The sequence below is a fragment of the Heterocephalus glaber genome, unplaced genomic scaffold (assembly GCF_053883595.1).
Source record: "Heterocephalus glaber isolate CG9 unplaced genomic scaffold, H.glaber_assembly_v1.0 deba00000621, whole genome shotgun sequence".
Lineage (NCBI taxonomy): Eukaryota > Metazoa > Chordata > Mammalia > Rodentia > Bathyergidae > Heterocephalus > Heterocephalus glaber.
This window is the reverse complement of record NW_028258153.1, coordinates 28,698,637-28,719,198: the sequence shown is the minus strand read 5'-3', so window position 1 is coordinate 28,719,198 and position 20,562 is coordinate 28,698,637. Positions and strand designations below refer to the sequence as shown.

Sequence of the window (20,562 nt, the reverse complement as noted above, 5' to 3'; positions counted from 1 at the left end):
GATGGGAAGGTGAATGCCTACAGGCTTTCACCTGGGAGGTTGGCACATGACAGCTCTCTCAGTGTTTGGCTCTGACTGTGCAACACATGGTCTTCCTGCAGTAGTGATCACATATATGCACCACACTTTGCCATTCAGCAGATTAACAAGGAGAGACGCTTCTGCTTATACTGTTGTTCTATTGCTTATATTTATTATAGGTTATGTTTTATTTTACCTTACAGAAAGCCTGTACTGTGTGTTTTTAATTCAGGTAGTATGTTACTGTAGTTACCAAAGATTTTCATATGAAACACAGAATTCCATGATAATTAAGATTCTGACTTTCCCTAGACAGATAGTCTCTTTTGATTAATTTGTATAGACTTGGCCAATTTCTATTTTTTTTTTGGTACCAGGGATCAAACTCTGGACCTTGCACTTGCAAGGCAGGTGGCAGAACCACTGAGCTAAATCCCGGCCCAACTTGGCCAGTTTCTTATATAGCTTTGTTTCCATTGAAATATTTATTATTTCAGAAAATTAATTTTACCACTGAAGAATCTGAAAGTTCAGGTGATGAAAAGAAACAAGAAGTAACATCAAACTTTAAGGAGGAATCTAATGTGATGAAGAACTTCTTTCAAAAGAGCCAGAAGCCATCTAGAAGTGAAATTCCAATTAAAAGGTAGGCTTATTAGTAGTAGCAGTTGTTTCACATTGTAGTATAGATGCTATGAAAACTATTTTAAATATTATTAAATGTATTATCAGCAAGAATAAACTGTTGCCTTTTTGGTTCACTTGCCCCCTTAGGGAGTGTCCTACCTCCACGAGCACAGAGGAGGAAGCTATTCAGGGCATGCTGTCCATGGCAAGGTTGCACTATTCCACATGTTTACAAAGGCAAATGCAAAGCACAGACTGCAGTGGTGCAAGGAACTCTCCCGAGGATCCCAGTAGCTTCCACAGCAGTAACCACGAGGTTAGGCAGTCGTATCGCTATGATAAACCAGTGGAATATGGTAAGAAACATAAATTATCAGTACCTGAAAAGTAACATGACCCCTGACTATTATTAGTCTTGTAATTCTAGTTTAAATTACAGATTATACAAATAAGGACTGTTTATTGCACGTAAGATGCAGGCATCATAACTGAAAATGTAGCTAGGGATGTAGCTCAGTGGCACCGCACCTGCCTGGCAAGTGCAAGGTCCTGCATTTGATCCCCAGTACTCCAAAACAAGGACAAGAACTGAAAATGTAAATTGTGTTCACTGGCACAGTTCCACTACTGCTCTTGCAAGGCAGTATTCTTTTCCTTTTATTAGCAACTTGACCAGGATGAAAGGATGTTCCAGTCTCTTAAATGGTGTTCTAAACCAGAACATTCAACCCTTTTTCCTTTTATGAGAGGAAAAACAAGTTTTGAATTGTTTCTTCTTGTTGAGGTATTCTTCCTCCTCGAAAAGGAAGCGTTAGGAAAAGAGCTGATTCAGTGGCATATCAGTGATGCCACCTAGTGTTTTCTTCTCAGTGCCTTTGGAGAAAAATTGTATTTCCCCAGAAGTCTGAGAATTGGAGAGAACATACTATTGTATTAAAATCAAATGCCCATGTAACATTTGTGTTCAGTCCTGTGTCATTAAGGGTCAGCTATGCACCAGAAGCTTGATACTTATTTCACCTAATTCTTGAAACATTTATGGGCTCGGTAATATCAATCCACCATTTTACAGGTAAAAGAAAGAAGACTTACTGAAATTAATTTAACTTGTCTGCATTTTACACGGCTATTACTCAAAGCTGTTGGGATTTGAACCCAGAATGGTCTGATCCCACAGTCCGTGCTTATTGTATAAGAGGAAACTGAAGTTTGGAAAGATTAAACAGCTTGCCTAAAGTTGCATTAGTAATGAAGCAAATCAAATTTAAATCTGGGTTTGCCTGTCTTTCCAATACTCCCATTTTGTCTTTCTGTAATCTTTTTGTCACTTAAAAAAGAGAAAACTTTTATGGAAATTCAGATAAGCATCTGCCTTACTCAAAGGGTGCAATTTGGGGGGGGGGGTACCAGGGATCGAACTTGGGTCCTTGCACTTGCACAGCAGGTGACGAAACCACTGAGCTAAATCCCCGGCCTGCGTCTGCCTTACTCTATATGGGAAAATGTGCCAAATTTAGAGAGAGTATATGGTGTTTGATTCCACATCGACAACACATGGCCATAGGGTTTGCCTCCCGGTCTCCCAACACCTGGCCCAAAACCTGTCTATAAAGACAGAGAACTGAAAGAAATAGCAAGTGAGCAGGCGATTTCGGAGAGGAAAAGGAGTATAGTGAAAGTAAGGTTCGAGAAGAAACATGGAAAGAGTTAATATATTTTTTAACAAAATGTCAAGATAAAATTGCTTTAAGTTTTAAGCATTAGGCTTATTTTGTTCTTTAATATCAAGTTTGTGCAAAGATAATTGAATTAATATTTCTCTTTAGGATATCATGTCAAGACTCAAGATCAAGACTTGAGGACTTCTTCTTGGATTAAACAAATTGATAGAACTTCCAGATTTAATCCTCAGGTATATTCAGAGATTGAAAACTTTTTAAAACTTTTTAATTATTTTTGTTTTTTTTGAGTCAAGGTCTTACTGTGTAGTTTGTGATCATCTTGCCTGAGCCTCCCAAGTGCTAGAATTACAGGCTTCATAGGTTGAATTATTAAAAGGAGATTAGAATTGTTATTAACTTCATTTTTACTTTCTTTTTAAATTAGAACTGGTTATCACCTTCTAGATTTAGGAAACTAAAAAGTTATAATTAAATGCACATTTGCACAGCTGTGCATTTTCAGGGTTCTGATGACTGCTGCACAGCTCAGGACAGAGTGTGAGCTGGAAAGAGTGACTTCCTCAGAGCAGCCGAAACCCCTAGCTGCGGGCAACTGTAGGTTGTACCTGGTTAGAATGAAAAATATGAGGAAAAAAAATCTCCTTTTTAATCTCTGACACTGGCTCTTGTTCATGCTAGGTACTAAATTTCTTTGAGGATTTGATGGAAGTTGCAGATTCTCTTTTAGGAAAATACTCATCACAAATACTGAGTTTTGTGTATGGTTGTTGCTGTGCCCACCCGTTGCTCTCCATTGACTCCAGATTAAGAACCTCTGCTCTACGAGAAGAAACTAGATGTCTTGGGATCCCAGCATATTCATGCTCATACCACACAAACTCAAAATGACATTTTTAAAAAAGCTAAAGCCTTACCGGCAGCACCAGCCAAGAAAAGTGATGGGACCTTTTGCTGCAAACCTTGGAAGGTGGCAGCCAAAGAATCAGAATTCTCACATGGCAGAGGGGGCCCCAGACTCCTCAACCCAAGCACATGTCAGGAAAGTAAATCAGCAGAAGCGGGAGTCCTTGGCTGCCTCTCTCTTAGAACTTGAACTTAGACTACATCTAAAGAAACACTGAGGGAGAGCAAGAGAACGGGACATGAGGAGCCACTGTAAGAAAGAGGGACTTGGGTGTGAAATTGTCACTTATCAGCATTACAGGATTCAGTATTAAAATAAGCTATATGACTGTTGTTTTTGTAATTATTTTTGAAAATGAGGAAGCAGAGGACACATGATTAGTAGGGTCATATCAGAGAAAATGAATATTTTTTTACCTGTGATCTAGAGAAGTGTTCTGTGGCATATCAAATCAGCATTTGTTTTTTTCATGCTCACGAACATTATTTGTAAGACTGATTTAAACCAGGTCTATGTTTAATACTGGTTTTGAAACTGATTAAGACAAATATATTTATGTCTCTCCTACACACAAATTAAACTAGTTTAATGGAAGATCACATCACAGTGTGCTCTTTTCATGTCTAGTCTCTGTTTTTCTTTTTCTTTTTTGGCAGTACGAGGGATTAAACCCAGGGCTTCATGATGGCAAGTGTTGTATCGCTGAGCTACATCCTCAGTCCCTTTTCCTTTCCATTTTTAATTCTGGTCATGACCCTATCAGTTAATTTCAAGACTCATCAGTCAGCAGGTTTTTTTTTCCCTGAAATTTGACTCAGTATAGTTTTCAGACACTGAAAAAGGAGTTATAGTTCAAGAAAAATCAGGCTTGGAGCAGGGTGTGATGGTGCATGCCTGTAATCCCAGCACTTACGAGGTTAAGGCAGGAAAATTGCCATGAGTTCTAGGCCAGCCTGAACTACACAGTGAGACCCTGTTTCAAAAAACAACAACAATAACAACAAAAGAAAAGAAATCAGGCTTGGGGCTCTGATCTCAGGATTTTCCTAGCAAATAAATACAGTGTAGGTGAACCTTACAGAGGTTGTAAAAAAGCTAGTATGTTACACCGTGGGAGGTGCATGGGAGCTGTGGCGCGCTAAGGAAGCACTGGGCCATCTCTTCCATCTTGGTGCTCTCCATGGAGGTGGAATGGCAGGGAGGGACCTCTGCTCATTTAAATTATTTTCTCTCCCTTTTTGTTCTTAAGTTAATGATGAAACTTCAAGATCTGAGTTCTAGACTCTTAGGTTTATTATGGACTGATAGGACCATCATAGAGGGTGGTCATCTGTAGCTAATCCCTGTTCAGAAAACCAAAATTCAAGTTTATTTCCTTTCTCTCATGACTTTGCTAGTGTAGAGAGAGCTTAAATATGCATTAAACCCTAAAAATTCAGCTTTGTTTCCTTATTTCTTCAGGATGTAAGCAGAAACCAGAAATGCAACAAAAAGGAAGGTTCATCAGAAACGAGTCAAAAGGTGAAAAGTAGAAACTGTATGGACAGCAATGTCGCAGGCCTTCTGAATGGAAAGTACACACAGAATTCCAGCATGGTTGCAGGTGTATGTCAGATAAACAGCGGCAGCCTGAGCCCAGAGATGCCAGCTGGAGAATCCTCCTTTTCAGTGCCCCTTCACCCCACAAAGAGACCTGCATCAAATCTACCACCTATCAGCAACCAGGCAACAAAAGGTAATGGTGACTCACCTGCAGATCAAGTCTGTTTCTTGATGCACGATGGCAGTGCAGTCTCTACATCCTAGTTGCTTGGCATCTTGTGCACACTGGATGGCCTTCTCACAGCAGTGTGCACCAGGGGCGTGTCTTAGTTATTCTTCTCATTGCTGAGAGAAAATACCCTACACCTAAAATTAAAGGGGGAAAGCTCACATTTGTAGAGGTTTCAGTCTATTCTAGTCTGGCTCCAAGACAGAGTGGTGCGGCATCACAGGCATCACAAAGGAGAAACAGTTCATGACAGGCAGAAAGTAGCAAAGCAACAAGGGACTTACCCTTAATCTTAGTGCCCTTGATCCTAGCATTGCACCATGAATCAGTTCCAGCATCATACACTCTAGATCCAGCCACCTCTGAAAAGGCCCCACCTATGACTGCATGAGGCTTTGGGGGGACGTCTAGACACAACCATAATAGGGTGCTAAGGAGGAAGACACCCAAGTAGGCCCCAAGGGTCCAGAATGGCTTCCCGAGGCTCAGGAGGAGGGGGAGCCCAAAACAGGATGGTAAGGAGTGAGCTGGGCTAACGTGAGGGAAGTAACAGAACAGATAGCAGTGCAGGAAGAGCAGAGCATGGAGCCCAGGCTTGGGAGATGAAACCATACTCTTTTGTGTTGGTGAAGCATTGTGTGTGAGGCTGGCTCCACTGCTGGTGTGGGTTTTCCACAGTGGCTATCCAGAAGTGTGGCATGTGTGTGCAGAACACTACAGAGGCTTCCTTCCTAAACCTTTCTGCTGTTGTCTGGAGGGTATGCTTTGCATTATTACTTACTGTGGTATTATGTTTTATAGGCAAACGTCCAAAAAAAGGAATGGCGACAGCCAAACAGCGTCTCGGGAAGATCCTTAAGTTGAACAGAAATGGCCATGCACGGTTCTTTGTGTGACAGAGCTGCTGTGGCAGCCGCGCCTCCCTTTGGAGCAGTCTGGGGGCAGAAGCCTGGAGCTTCTGCTACCCCTGCCTGGAGTAGTTGGCGTGTACACTAAGAACACTGCCCGAAGAGCAGAGTGACCCTGATGCTGCGTCTTCACTGTGCCACACCCACTCAGCAATAACCCTTTGGACCTGGTGGGGAGAGGGAGGAGGAGGGTAGAACCTTAAAAAGAGACCTTGAACTGGAAAGGGTCTCTTGTCAGGGCTTGAATTTCATTTTGTTGTTGATAGTGTCTTGATTTATTTTCAGTAGTAGGGTAAAGAATTATCAATAATTTATTTAACAGATTTTTTTTAAAGTTAACAGCTTTTAAATTCTTTCTTTTTTAAAGCTATTTATTTGGAAGATTTCTGGAGAAATATCTCACTAATTTAGATTTAAGAATGTGAAGGTTTTTAAATTATTTTTGATAGTATGTGTGTTACATGTGGGAAAGAGCCACGGTAACATTAACTAGTCTGGACTCTTAAATTTGATATTCAGGTTAAAGTCTTAAACAGGGATTTGATGCATTAATTATTTTAAATTAAGATGTATATGAAAATCATTTTATTTTATATATTTCATGTGTTTTTTATAAGCTATTAGCTTCGCTTTTGCTAACATCCAAGGTGCATACCGTTATCCAGGTTGATTCTCTTCTAACCCCCTTCCCTCTGCACCCTTCATTTTGTGATGATCCGACAAGACTCTTCTCTTTTCAGGGAAACTCTTGCATAGCCAATGTGTAAGAGCTCCATAAAAGATCCCTCACCCCTCATTTCCTTTGACATTGTGATTTTCTTCTAAATATAAGGAAGTAGGCTTCTTTGTGCATTTTCATTTCTGCTGATATCTGGGTCCCAAAGAGAACAGCTTTAATATCTTCTTCCTACTTGTGGGGAAAGTATTATAAGTTTGGTTAAATGTCATGTTTCTATTTTTTTCAAATACATTGTAGTACAGAGGGCCTTTTTCATGCCATTGGTGTTGGAGGACAGGGCCAGCACCTGCTGCAAGGGTTGTATCTTCTGATGCTTTTGTTCACTAAACCTAATCTGTTGAGAAGTATGATTTGATTTAGGATATTCAAATCTGCATAATAAGCCGTAATACAATAGGATTATACTATATTAAGTTGTATAGAAGCAAGCATGTTGGGGTAGATCTTGGGTGTGTGTGTTTACTTTTTTATTTCTTAACATTTTAAGAAATTATTTCACATAAGGATTTGGAGTAAAAAGGGTGCTTTATGCAGTTACTTCCGCCTACCTTAACTTGGCCAGTGCATAATGAGGTTAAATGTCTGGTTGAACTTAAGGTAATCAGTTCTCTCCTTTATGCACAATTTTTACTAAATGTCAGTTTTTGGTTGCTTATAAGAGTTTCTTTTTTTTTTTTTGCGGTACTGGGAATCGAACTCAGGACCTTGCTCTTGTGAGGCAGGCATGGTGCCACTGAGTTAAATCCCCAGCCTTGCTTATAAGAATTTCTGTTTTCTCTTTTCCCTCTCAGGATATAAAAGTAAATGATTGCTGGGGGTGAGGTGGAACTATTCCCAAGTCTGACAATACAGCATTTTATAAATGCCTACAAAGACAATAGGCAAATAGGATGAAATTTACTTTTATGGAGAAGAAATACGGCCATATAATGGATCTGTCTTTTTTTTTTTTAACTTGGGATTTTCCTTCTGTATTATCACTTAAATTGCTAAGAAAAAAGAATCTATACCATCATCTTTCGTGGTTGTATTCAAATGTATATTTCCAAAGAGGAATATTTCTTACTCTGTTTCCGTTCCGGTATTTCATGGGATAACAGTGAAAGAGCTAATGAAATAGCCTTTTTGGTCCAAAAGTCTGTTTGAGTGTCAGGAAGAAGAACTTTTTTTTTTTTTAAGGAAGAAGAACTTTTATGGAAATCCTCAGTATCTGTGAACAGCCTATTAAATCCTGTCTACATAATGCTGTACCTAGTAGAGAGATGGGCACATTCAGCCACGGGCTGGATATCTGCACCTTGAGATCCAGGTTTGACTGATGCCTTGACCTTCCCACCCAGTACATCACTGTGATGTCTTGGTTTTCTGTAGACCCTGTTCTAGTGTGTCTACAGTGGTCTATAGTGGGTTTAAAAAATAAGAACTTTAATTTCTTTTTCTAGTGACATCATGATCTGGATTTTCTTTCTTTACATTTTTCGCAACTCAAGTATTTTTAATTACTTTTTTCTTTAATTATAAAATTAAAACGATTTTTATGAATTAAAATTGTGGCTGGTATCCATCTTGTGTCCTTAGGCTGATGAAACACTAATTTTGAGTATCCAGTATGTGGGATTTTTAAGTGAAAGGACTGTGGATTCATTTTTGGAAGTTTTAGCTAATTAACTGGCTAAGTTACAAAACTTTCAGCAAGGTAATACAACTGCTATAAGAAAATATATGTATCTTTTTCTGAATTGGGAAAAATGCAACCATTGATCCACCGATTCCTAATCAAACCTCTTTTAAAGTTACCAGCTATGACACCTCTCTTTATCTCATGGAAATGGCTGGACTTTAGGTAACTACTGCCGGTAATGGGCTCAGCTGTAACATACAACCTTTTGTCCTTGCCTCAGTCTCACTTACAAACCGTATACCACAACTTAGGATGACAACAGTGGTAGCATTTACCTAGTCATAAACAAATACAAGTATGTAAAATCGAGAAATAATGATTTAATGTATATGACTTTAATAGTAATTTCCCTATTATTGATTCAAATAGGTAACTCAACCTGGGATCCTTTGTACTGTAATTAACAGCATCACACAATGTTATACTCCTCAGTATTGATGAATGATGTAAACCATAAAGTTGGCAGTTTATAGTAGTTCAGTATCCTAGAAATACATAAAACTAATAAGTACCAGTTCATTTTTGAAGCATAAAAAATTGAACATTCTGACTGAAACCATGTCAGAGAGGAGACAACCCCACCTTTATCAGTAATTACTTAGCTCGTATACTGTTCTATTTTTTAATAATCCTAGTGATTGCCTTTTTAATATACTCTACTGTCTTTATTCATATGAGACAGCAGGGATTTACCAGACATCTACTGTGTACCCAGCACTGTATAGTACTGTAGTTGCAGTTCTGGTCTCTGCCCTCTAGTGAAAGGCTTCTCCAGGAAGTTAGCAGTATTATTTTCACTTCTAAGTAAACTTCAGTAGAAGAGAGCCTGTTTATTAAAAAAAAAGCATAACTTTATTAGTTTCAGCTGAGATATACCACTGTAGAAGTAGAAATTCAAAAGATCTAAGTTCTTTATATTTTAAGAAACATTTCAAAAGCTAGTAACAACGTCAGTGACATGAGGATATGCGTTAGCATGGAAGGAAGCAAAAGACCCAAGTTTTGGTTCAAGTTCTACCATTTATGTGTCAGTTATGTGACCTGTATGCAACTTATGTCACTTATTTTTTCTGAATCTGAGTTTCCTTTTTTTTTTTTTGGTACTGGGGATTGAACTCGGATCCTTTCGCTTTTGAGGCAGGCGGCAGAACCACTGAGCTAAATCCCTGGCCTAGTTTCCTTATTTTTAGGTTTGGATAAAACTGCTTATTTTACTATCCAGTGAAGAACAGCATAGAAAAACATTTCTTAATCTATTAACACTTCATAGTTACACAGAATTTATCATTAAAACATAATGAATGCACCTTTATATACATTTTAAGTGAAAACTGCTATTATTCATAACACTTACTTCATATCAAATATATATGCAGGGCATGCTACCTAAAAAAATCTGAAGGATCTCTAACAAGGTGCTGAATTGAAGTCAGATTCCACACTTGAAGTCAAAGAAGTGAGCTAGTTTATAGTGAGTGCGAATGTTCATCCTCAAATACATGAAGATGATTCAGAGTAACTAAAAGATGCCTTTAGCTTTTTCTCAAAGAGGAATTAGGATGGCGCTGCTCCCAGATTTGGGATACTCTTCAGATCCTAGATACATTCATAGGGTTAGAATGATTTAACAGCCACCCATGGGACTAGGGAAGAAATAAAGTGGTCAGGAAAATGGGACTCCACGGTGACAGCTCCGGGCTGGGTGACAGAAGCTGAGGTAGAACCCACTGGAGCAGTGAGGGAGGGTGACTCAGTTGGATGTCTCCCACAGAGGCTTGTGACAGTGACAAGAACGCTCCCTGTGAATGGCCGACTGTGCGGCTGCTGGAAGTGAATGTTCTAGTGGTGAGTGTAGTTTTCACATGAGGAGACAGGGCCTTTATAATGTAAATCTAAAGATTTTTAAGTTTGCCTTTCACATTAAATATTAACTGAGTCACTCCCTATGTAATGAGAAGCTCTTGCCTAGCAAGTGGAGGCCCTGGGTTTGATGCCCAGCATGGGGCAGGGTGGAGTGGGTGGAGCATCAGTCCTTTCCCAGTGAGCTACTTCTTCACCAAAAGCAGTCTCAAGGCTGAGCATCACAACTTTTAGCCTAGGGAAAGCTGGTGAATAAAGCATAAGACAAATAGGGCAGGAATTTACCTGAGGACACAGTGGACCCGGACCTCTGATACCTTGCTTCCTAAGCCCCAGTTGCATGATGCTGCAGCCTCTGCATGTCTTGTGTCGGACATATCCATGTGCTTCCTTGAAGGTAGGTGCAAAGGGGCAGCATTCCTACACTCACTAAATTGTTGCTGAACATAATGTAATCCTAATACTATATAGCCTTACTGAAAACCCTTCCCCTAGTTTTTCAGTGATGATACCATAAATAAAATACTTGATATGCTTTACATAAATACTTTTTAATAGTTAATATCCTAAAGAAGCAAATGCCCATTTCCAAAGCAATTAGCTTATTGTGATTAACTGGTTTTATTCTCCTGTAGTCATCTCTCCCTCTTCACTGAGGGGGAGAAAATGATAGTCCCTTGAGATACCCTTAGACTCTCCCTCTCACCTTGGTGCCCCTCTAGTGTCTTAAGGTGTTGTCTAAACAAGTGCAGCCTTACAGTTTTTGTTAAAACCTTATCAAAACTATTCAGTGATTCTTCCAACAAGCTTATCTCCTCTGCACTATTCAATAATAAACCCTGGCTACCACGTAGCCCATGACCTCCAAGTAGTTTACCTATGCAATACCCATGACAGTCTGAATTCACTTTGCTTTATTTCAGAAAGCAGTCATACGTAGAACTTAATCACAGAAAACTTGTTTTCTACCAGTTTTATTTTGGTTATTTCCCTTTCAATATCTCAGCTATTTTCCCCAAGATTTTTCACCAAAACAATGATCATAAGTGCTATAATATATAATATTTTGCAGGAATAAAATAACCCAGACATACTCATATTTCTTTGATGGATTTTGGTTTGTAAAAATTACCAGCATTAAATATAAATATATACTAAGGAGTTAATTCCTTGCCTAGAGTCACTTCTTCCCTCTAAGATTCATAAGTAACCTTTTATTTTTACAAAGCATACATACAGTTTCCACATTATAGTCAGGGACCTAAGGTGTAACTTGCTAAGTGAACCCCAAGGTTATTTTATCTTGCAAAAGAAACCTAAACCAAACTAAGGGCCTTACAGTTTATGGTTAGACTGAATCAAAAGCTATAACCTCAGTTTTTCCAAAAACAGCTTCTGACTGCAAAAGCAAGTCATGAAGTTGTTAACGTATGAAATAGCACTGATCAGAAAATGCACGTGCATCTTTGCACGCTGCATTTCCCTCAGAAAAGACTTTTCTACTTTTAATATAAATTAAGCCATAACAGTTTCATGCTGTGGAAAGAGGGTGAAAAGGTTCATGTTAGAGATTATATAATATGAATTTTCACTTTACTGTGAAATGTCTAACTTTACCAGTGCTTCAGCAAGTTTTCTTTTGGGGGATGTTGGAGGGTGGTGATGGATGGGAGGGTTAGTATTGGTTTTAGGGGGTTTTAACTGTGAAATTTGCAAAGGGGACAGTTGTTGGCTATGGTATTTACTAGTTTTGTAGTAATGTTTTGCTAGCCTGACTTTCCTTACTGGTTTTTATGCCCACAGTCCCAGGTGGCTGATTGTTGCCTTCTCATTGGGGGTGTCTGCGGGGTAGTGTCTTGTCTATGTGTAGGTTGCCAGTGTGTGTGCACATGTGTGTCCTTTGAGTACAGAAGCACACATGTCACGGTGGGACGGGGTGTGGCTGGGGAGTGGGATGCAGAAGCTTTAAGAGCATTTTTTTCTAATTCATGACAGTATTTCCCATCTTTAGCCTGCAGGCAGGGAAAATGTACAGTATTTATTTTGTTTCTGTTTTACTCTCAATTTGTAAGTCTTTAAGTAGCTTACATTGATTATTATAGGGGAAGACAAGTGACTTGTTTAAAGTTGTATTTAGTATTCTTTTCAATTTCTGTACTTTAAAATATTGAAATTAAAATTGTATTATTTCTGTTTGGATTTTTTTAGCACAGTGTATTTTTTGCTTATTTTGTTTGAAAATATAAATGTTGAAAGTTGTACAAAATGTGTCTCTGAAAGAAAAAAATCTGAATTCTATATCCAATTCTGACTTTCTGTTCCCTTTTTCTGCTTGTTAAATCTTGGGAAATTATTTGAGAATGTGAAAAGCTGTGTTCAGCTCCTTACCACTTACGCTTGAAAAGTAATGTGTTCTCTTGTTTCTTGAGATGTACTGGTGGGCAGGAGTGATGGGCAGGCTGATTGGTAACGTGGGGCTGTGACATGGAGATCAGTGTGGGCTCTTGTGCAGGAGCACTCTGCTAGTGCTGGTCTGCCGGAGTGAGCACAGCCACTCCCAGGCCTCCGCGCTTGTGTGAGAAGGAAAGGGCAAAGGAGTGGGAGGCCCAGTCAGGAGGATCGTAAGTTCAAGCTCAGCACGAGCAACTTAACAAGACCTTGTCTCAAAAAATAAAGGGCTAGGGGCCAGGGATTTAGCTCACTGGCTCTGGTGCCTTCCTTGCAAGCTCAAGGTCCCGAGTTCGATCCCCGGTACATAAATAAATAAAGGGCTAGTGATGTTGCCCTGGGTTCAGTTCCCAGGTGTGTACAGTTGTGTGTGTGGGAGGGGATGGGAAGAGGAGCTGTCAAGGCAAAGAACCAGTGTAAACACTGACTGAGCAGGTGGGTTGAGTTTTGGACACAAGTCTGAGATCAGGGAGGAGATGTGTGAGGCTGAGCTCTGGTCTGGGGAGTGAGGTGGGGGATTTGGGCCATGATGGAGCACTGGGCAGGCAGCACTCCCCAGGCCCAGGGAAGCCTCTGAGGGAAATGGAAGTGGTCGGAACTCTGGAGGAGACTGTGACCTCATGGAAACCAGGCAGCAGAAGACTCAGACGCCGAAGCTCTTCCCTCCCCAGCATCCACATGAGAGTAGCAATGCCAGACGCCTGCTACTGCTCATGTGGCGGCACCAGGACAGCTGGCACCTACACTTTGTTCCCACCAGCCTGCTTGCATATGGCTGACAGAACTCCACACGCTAGGTGTGGAGATCATGATGAAACGAGGGGCATCAGCACCTACTTGCCTTACACTCAGCCTGATTTTGTGTCCCGCCAGCAGCAGGTTGCTGGTATACACTCCTGTGTTAGGTGAAGAGCCAGATGCTGTGCCGGTCAGGGTCTGGGCCAGCAGCCCCCATTAAGTGTACTTTATTCCATTTGAGTCCTCACTGAGTACAGTGTTTTTATTCTTCCTCCCAGATCCCTCTGTTTCCCCATCCCACAGGTGAAACAGGTGCAGAGAATAAATGACATGTCCAGACTTACCTGCTAATACCAAGTGGAACTGAGATTTTAATCATCTGTCCAATTCCAGTGGCCTGGCAGAATAGATGGTCCTTAGGACTGGCTTTTGTTCCAAACATTTCTTTGTAGGCACCACCCATTTGGATTGAAAATACATTTTCTTACAGAAGTTTTCTGTCCCTCACCTCACTTCTGAGTCTGCACTTCCCTGGGAGCTGGGCACACTGAGAGGAACTGGTCCTCTTGCCTTCTGGTGGAGAGCGCAGGCTGTGAACAGGTGGCAGATGGGCAGCACTGCAGCCCTACATGAACCAATCTGGCCATAGTCCTGAGGGCCAGCATAGCAGACCAGACCCTCCTCTCCTGCCCTCCTGCACTGAAACTGGTGCCTGCCACCATTCTGTGTCCCTCAGCTCTGTAAGTGGGTTAGCCCAAGGAAGGAGAAAGAAAAGCCTGCTGTCCTCTGATGTTGAGGCATCTTCTGGAGCTGGGCCATCCATGTCCTCTCTGGGTTCCCATAATCCCATCCCTTCCTTGTTTAGGCTCTTCCCAACCTCTGCCCCCAACCTCTCTGTATTATTTAGCTTTTCATCTCCAGGACACAATACCCAACACCCACAGTTTAAAGGACGACAAGTGTAACTTGGCTCATGGATTCAGGGAATTTAGTCCATCCATGATCAGTCAGCTCTAAAACAGAAGCATCATGGCAGAAGAGTGTGGCAGAGCGAAGATGATATGTTCATGGCAGCAAGAAAGCAGAGCAGGGGAACAGTGCCAGAGAGGAAGGGATCAGGGACAGATAAGAGTACCCAAGGTCACGCCTTTTTTTTTTTTTTTTTGGTACCGGGGATCGAACTCAGGTCCTTGTGCTTGCGCAGCAGGTGGCAAAACCACTGAGCTGAATCCCTGGCCCCATGCCTCCTTGACTCACCCAGACACACCTAGAAGTGTGCTTTACTACTTCCCTCGGTGCTTCTTAATCCAGTCAAGTTGATTAACAGTTACATATCATTAAACTTTATTTTATTTATTTTTAAGACACAAACACGGTATATTAAAACACTCCTCCCCACCCTCAGGATATATTTACATTGCCATAAATAGTGCAGGTTTTAGCAGCAGGCACCAAGAAGGAACGTGGGCAATACCCACCCCCTCCTCCTGGGATTATCTCTGTGCCCTCTCCCTAGGTAGCACCGATCTTCCCAGGTGCAGGGTGAGACTGGACAGGGGAAGAGGGCTGTGCATGTTCACCTGCCCTTTGGCCTCTATAGGTACCAGGAGAGCTCAGCAAACACCTTTCTCCTACTGCTGCAGCAGACACAGGGGAAGAGTAGCTGGCTGCTGGGCCTGTTCTTGCTGTAAGGCAACATCCTAGAAAGGCAAGTTCTTTCAAAGGATAAAACGTTCACTGAGCCCTAACTGGCAACTGGATTTTCCAGCTGACAGCCTGCTGTTCACCTCCTTCACCCTCTACTGCCAAGCCTGTGTTCCTTCAAGGCCTTGTCCTATTGACAATAAAAAAAGAAAGGGATGAGACCAGCATCCACATGAAGTGCTCCCTTGGAGCCACTGTCCCTCCTTTATCTAACTGGCAGCCACAGATGAGATGCAGACAGCATGCAGGCCCTCCACCGGGCCCTAGGAACCAACTCCTGGTTCCCCTGTGCACTCACTGATGACCACTAGTAAATAAAAACTCCAGATAACTGCATCCTGTCATCCTGTGTAAGTCAGTAACAGTGTCCCCAAGAGAAATATTCTTGGCATTTATGAAGAGTTGGTTGATTGGGGGGGGCCTTGTCAAAGGAACCAGCATCAAAGACCAGCTCTTCCACCAGCCTCACCCCTGGAAACCCTAAATATTGTCTCAGTGCTCACTCTGCAGAGTTGGGCTTGCAAACCAGTAATCACAGCGCTTCTGTGATATTTAACTGAAAGGGAACATCTTGATTAGGTAGTTATACTCCGGGGACAAAAGCCAAACAGAAGGCATGAAACAGGAACAGACAAACACTGAATAGGAAGGGGTAAAAGGGCAGCACAGGTCACACAAAGCAGGAAATCTGGGACAAAATGCAAAAGAAGTGGTCTCAACAGCTCGGGCCAGCACTCTACCTTCTCAATTCATTCTAGAAAAAACCAACTTGGACCAAGGAGGGAGTAGGGAGCACAGTGTTTGGTAACAAAAATAGGGCTGGCTAAGAAAATAGGGGACCAAAGAGATGTCGTTCTAATCAGCATAAAGCAACCAAGACAATGACCAGTAAGAACCAGAAGGCACCTAGGGCTCCTGTGAGGCACCAACTATGTAGCCACGTGTCTCTGATGGAGAATCCGGGGCCTGACCACCCGACAGCTGCTTTGGCCTTCACCTGTCCTTAGGTCTGCAACAGCACCCTCGGCTCAGACAAGGAGCAGTAGAGTGTGTATCCCAATTCGTCAATTTCCTCAGGGGTGAGCTCTGCAAGTAAGTTCACCTTGGGGTTCAGGGCACTGGGCAGGACTCCAGCTTCCAAGTAGCAGATCAGTCCCCTCAGGTCTGGCAGGAAATGATCGGCCAGCACATACGGAGACCAGTCAGCCTCCTCCTGGGCCAAGTGGAGGTTGACATTGGTTAGCTGGCTGGCAGTGAGGTGGCCCAGAGCTGGGGTGGACTTGCATATGGCCTTGAGAATCTTGAGGCACAGATATTGGCAGCCCAAGTCTGCCTGGTCCAAAGCCCACAGGCGTGCTGACTCGGCTGGATGAAGGCTCAGCCACCACAGGTTGTCATACTGGGCTAGCTGGTGTGGCCTGGTCACCAAGACGGTGTCATCAAGGGTCACCGATGGCAGGAAGTCAATGACAAGATGGCTGTCTGGCTCATACTGCGCTTCTAACATCAGGGCTTCTGGGGGCAGTGCTGGTCGGATCACATAGTCCAAGAGGGACCCTATGGCTGGCCAACTGATGGAGCCAGCCACGACCTTCTCAAATGTGTCTGCCACTGTCTTTGGGGAGAGGTAGCCCCCTACTACACAGCGGTCCCAGTAACTGCTGCCACAAGGAAAGTACTCTGGGTTCTCATGATGAACTAGGAAGAAGCCAGGAACATTCACAATAGTATCCTCACCAGGGATGCAAGACCACAGGTTCTACTCCAGCACAAGGGGCACGATGAGTTGGATATCAGCTGTCACCACCTGGAGGTCATCATAGAGGCTGCCTGCCAAGTACATCTCCCAAAGTGGCATGTCAGGCAGCTTGGCCCTGTGAAGCTCTGGAGCTCAGCCCATATGTCCATGGCAGCATTTTTCCAGTTGTTTTTTTTTTTGGTACAAGGGATCGAACTCGGGACCTTGCACTTTTGAGGCAGACGGTGGAACCACTGAGCTAAATCCCCAGCTTGCTTGGCCAGAGGCTGCTCTCCAGCAGGGGTGGCTGCCAGGTTCCGGCAGTAAGTAAGAAGTTTCTCCTGCAGGGACATGCGGAGTCATGACTTCTTCAGGTCTACCTGGCCCTTCCTGGCCAATGGCTTGGGCTGGGGCAGACAGAATGTATCCGTGTCAAAGGCCAAGGAGTCTGTGGGGAGGGTCTGCAGGTATCGACTCAGGCCTGTCTTCATGTCACTGCTCAGCAATTGTGGGGAGCCCATCCAGTTTGATTCTTTCCAGCTCCTTTTCCCTGAATGGCTCAGGCGAGTAGGGGCTCATAGGAGTACTGATTGCCCTATCGTACATCTGAGGCTTCTTAATGCATCGGGGAGATGGGGGTGGGAGAGAGCAGGAGTGTCCACAGAAGGCACCTTTGTCCTCTTTCCTTGCAGTAAGGGTGCAAATGTAAAGGAGAGGACCCTAAACAAGCCCCCTAATTTGCTGTGGAGGAAGACCAGGCCCTTCTCCACCTGCTTCTCCCGGGCCTCAGGACCCTCTAGCCTCTGATTTTTCCGGAACTCAGGGAGGATGAAAGCAAAGTAGAAGTCTCATCAGTGTAGGGAAGCTCTCGGCCCTGGGGCAGCAGAGCCGGGTAGAGATTCAGCACCGCCTCTCGGCTCCACGGGGGCCACGGGGGACAGGCTGGGTCTGGCGTCACACTGGCCACACACGCTACCACTCCTCTGGATTCGCCTCTCGCCCAGTGCCTCTCTTGGGGTCATCCATCAACACGCCCTCTTTACTTCCGGGACATGACCTTGTGCACAGAGCTGAGGGCAGGACTCACCATTACACTTTTGAAACTGCTAATTCTTTTTTTTTTTTTCTCTAAGTTCTTTTATTGGTACATTTTAGGTATACAATTCGTTTACATTTATAATTGGGTGCTTGTACCTGTACATGATGTATCTTGGTTCTTATTTTTTCCCCATTACCTGTGCGCCCTTCACCCCCTCCACCCTTCCCTATTTACACAGACATCATTTCCTTTTTTTTTTTTCTTTTCTCATAGTTTTTCCTTTCCCTCCTTTCCTTTCCCCTTCCCCTCCCTTCACCCCTTCGTCTTTGGACCTTTTTTCCTATTTTGAAGTATCAATTATTCATTTTAATCATTTTAACCCTTGTTTACACTATCAGATTCTCACACTAATGAAACTATTCAGTATTTACACGTGTGTCATATTTATTTCACTTAAGAGTATGCCCTCGATGTGCATCCATTTAGCTATAAATGACTCTAGTTTCTCATTCTTTATGGCTGAGTAGTACTCCATTTTATTAAAAAACCTACATCTTCTTTATCCAGTTTCCAATTGATGGGCACTTGGGCTGTTTCCAAGCTTTAGCTATTACAAACTGTACCGCTATAAATATGGGTGCACATATATTACTGTGGTATGATTCTTTTAATTCTTTGGTGAAGATAGATACCCAGCAGGGGAATAGCTGGGTCAAATGGGACCTCTAGTCCTAGTTCTTTGAATATCTTCATACTGATTTCCAGTGCACCAGTCTGCACTCCCACGAGCAGTGGAGCAGGGTTCCTTTCTCCCCACACCCCTGCCAGCATTTGTTATTGGTTGATTTCTTGATAGCAGCCATTCTTTGTGGGGTGAGGTGGAATCTCAGTGTTGTTTTCATCTGCATCTCTCGAATGACCAGTGATGTTGAACATTTTTTCATATATTTGTTTGCTGCTTTTACTTCTTTGGAAACTGCTAATTCTGACATGTTGTAAATTCATGTTCTTCCTAGGCTAGAGATTGAAAAGGGGAGGGGGGTGGGAGCAGTGGCTCTACAAATAGAAAATCAAATGTGTAAATTCCAAATTTTTTTTTTTTTAAATGGACTTTGCTCACAATTTTGTTTACTTATTTATTTATTTTTGGTACTGGGGATCGAACTCAGGACCTTGCACTTGCGAGGCAGGTGCTGGAACCACTGAGCTAAACCCCCGGCCCCCCAATTTTTTTTTTTTTTGGTACCAGGTATTGAATTCAGGACCTAGTGCTTACGAGGCACACGACAGCACCATTGAACTAAATCCCCAGCCCCAGATTTTTATTTTCTTAAGGCAAGTTTAACCTGGGACAAGAGATTGATGTAACAGTAGGAAACAGTATTTGACTCTGCCCTACTGCTGTTCCTTGTACACTTTATACCACACTACCTTCCTCTTGCCTGTCACATGGAACACACCACGGGACTCTGCTGACCCAGTCACTTAGCAAGACCTCCAGTTTCAGTTTTCCTGCCTAACTGCTGTCTTTGCAAATTTTGCTCTTACCCTTTTGGACCAGCCCAGCCTCTTCTTTGCACACCTCCCACAGCCCCAGGGGACTGACTCGACTTGTTGACAGAGACAGAGACAGCTTGTAGCTGGCCAAGTTCACCATATTCCTGTGGTGTCTGAGCCAGGAGCTGCTCCGACAGTGTGCCTGCAGTTACCCAAGCCACCTAGATTTTTCTGTGCGCAAAACACTGCCTGATTCCCTTCTCTGTCCCTGCTGTACACTGTGGGGGAAGGTGAGGGCATGAGAGACTTGTATTTGTGACTATCCCTTTGATCTTGTGAATGCTTCATTCACACTCCACATTGTACTAGGGCTAACAGCACAGACCAAAGCCAGAGTTAAATGGGTTAAATCTTGGCTCTGCTATTTAACTAACCAGTCTTGAGCAAATTACATAACTTGCTGTGCCTCGCTTTATTTTTTTTTATTTTTGGTACCAGGGATCAAACTCAAGACCTTGTGCTCTTGAGGCAGGCGGCACCACTGAGCTAAATCTCGGCCCACCTCACTTTATTTTTGTAATGTATTCCTGTACCTCACTAGGTTGTGAAGGAGATTAAATAAATGAAAAAGTCCACTCAGCACAGTGCCTGGCACAAGTACACATCAGCTGTTGACCATTAGAAAAATCTGGGCTTCCAAGGCTGTGTACAATGCCACTGGGTTTGACCAGGTGCCACCTTATATGCTTGCCTGAGTTATGGCCACGAGTGACCAAGATGAGGCAAAGCAGTTGCTCAAGGATACAGAATCCTACTGGAGTAGAAAGCTGGAGCCCAAACGTATGCCCTGGGAACGTGCAGAGATCCTAGGACACAGGCTCGGGAACTCAAAACATACTGCAATTTCTAGAATAATGCATGCCAGGTTGTTGGCAGTGGCTGGTTACCTCTGGGGGAAGGGAACACGGCTGGGGAGAGTATTGAGGTTGGAGACTTTTACATACTTTAGTGTTATGGGTTTTTAAAAATTCAAGTAACATCAGTTTTGTACTTGAAAAGACTAATGAGCTCTGTGAGGTGTGGTGTGGCTGCACCAAGACACTGATTCCACAGCACACCTGTGCACAAGCCATGAGAAGTCAGGCCCTCCTGCCCCTGCAAGGCCATGGGGTGGCTCAGTGCTGACAGTGGACACAGAGCACATC

The 20,562-nt window shown here is 42.9% G+C and overlaps 1 protein-coding gene and 2 pseudogenes across 1 annotated transcript in view; 1 reads left to right on the top strand and 2 right to left on the bottom strand.

The window, feature by feature from the left end:
- Positions 1 to 8,200, top strand: part of Kdm7a (lysine demethylase 7A) — a 74,412-nt gene extending 66,212 nt beyond the window's left edge. The window contains exons 16-20 of the mRNA XM_004851279.3: positions 519 to 667; positions 796 to 1,004; positions 2,475 to 2,560; positions 4,696 to 4,969; positions 5,807 to 8,200. Of these exons, the coding sequence (XP_004851336.2) occupies positions 519 to 667; positions 796 to 1,004; positions 2,475 to 2,560; positions 4,696 to 4,969; positions 5,807 to 5,901 (813 nt within the window). The 3' untranslated portion in view covers positions 5,902 to 8,200. The remainder of the gene's footprint in view (positions 1 to 518; positions 668 to 795; positions 1,005 to 2,474; positions 2,561 to 4,695; positions 4,970 to 5,806) is intronic.
- Positions 8,201 to 15,929: 7,729 nt separating this feature from the next.
- On the bottom strand, positions 15,930 to 16,967 carry LOC101698626 (mitochondrial dynamics protein MID51 pseudogene; annotated as a pseudogene).
- Positions 16,968 to 17,180: 213 nt separating this feature from the next.
- LOC147829411 (uncharacterized) lies at positions 17,181 to 19,517 on the bottom strand (annotated as a pseudogene).
- Between the last annotated feature and the right edge of the window lie 1,045 nt (positions 19,518 to 20,562).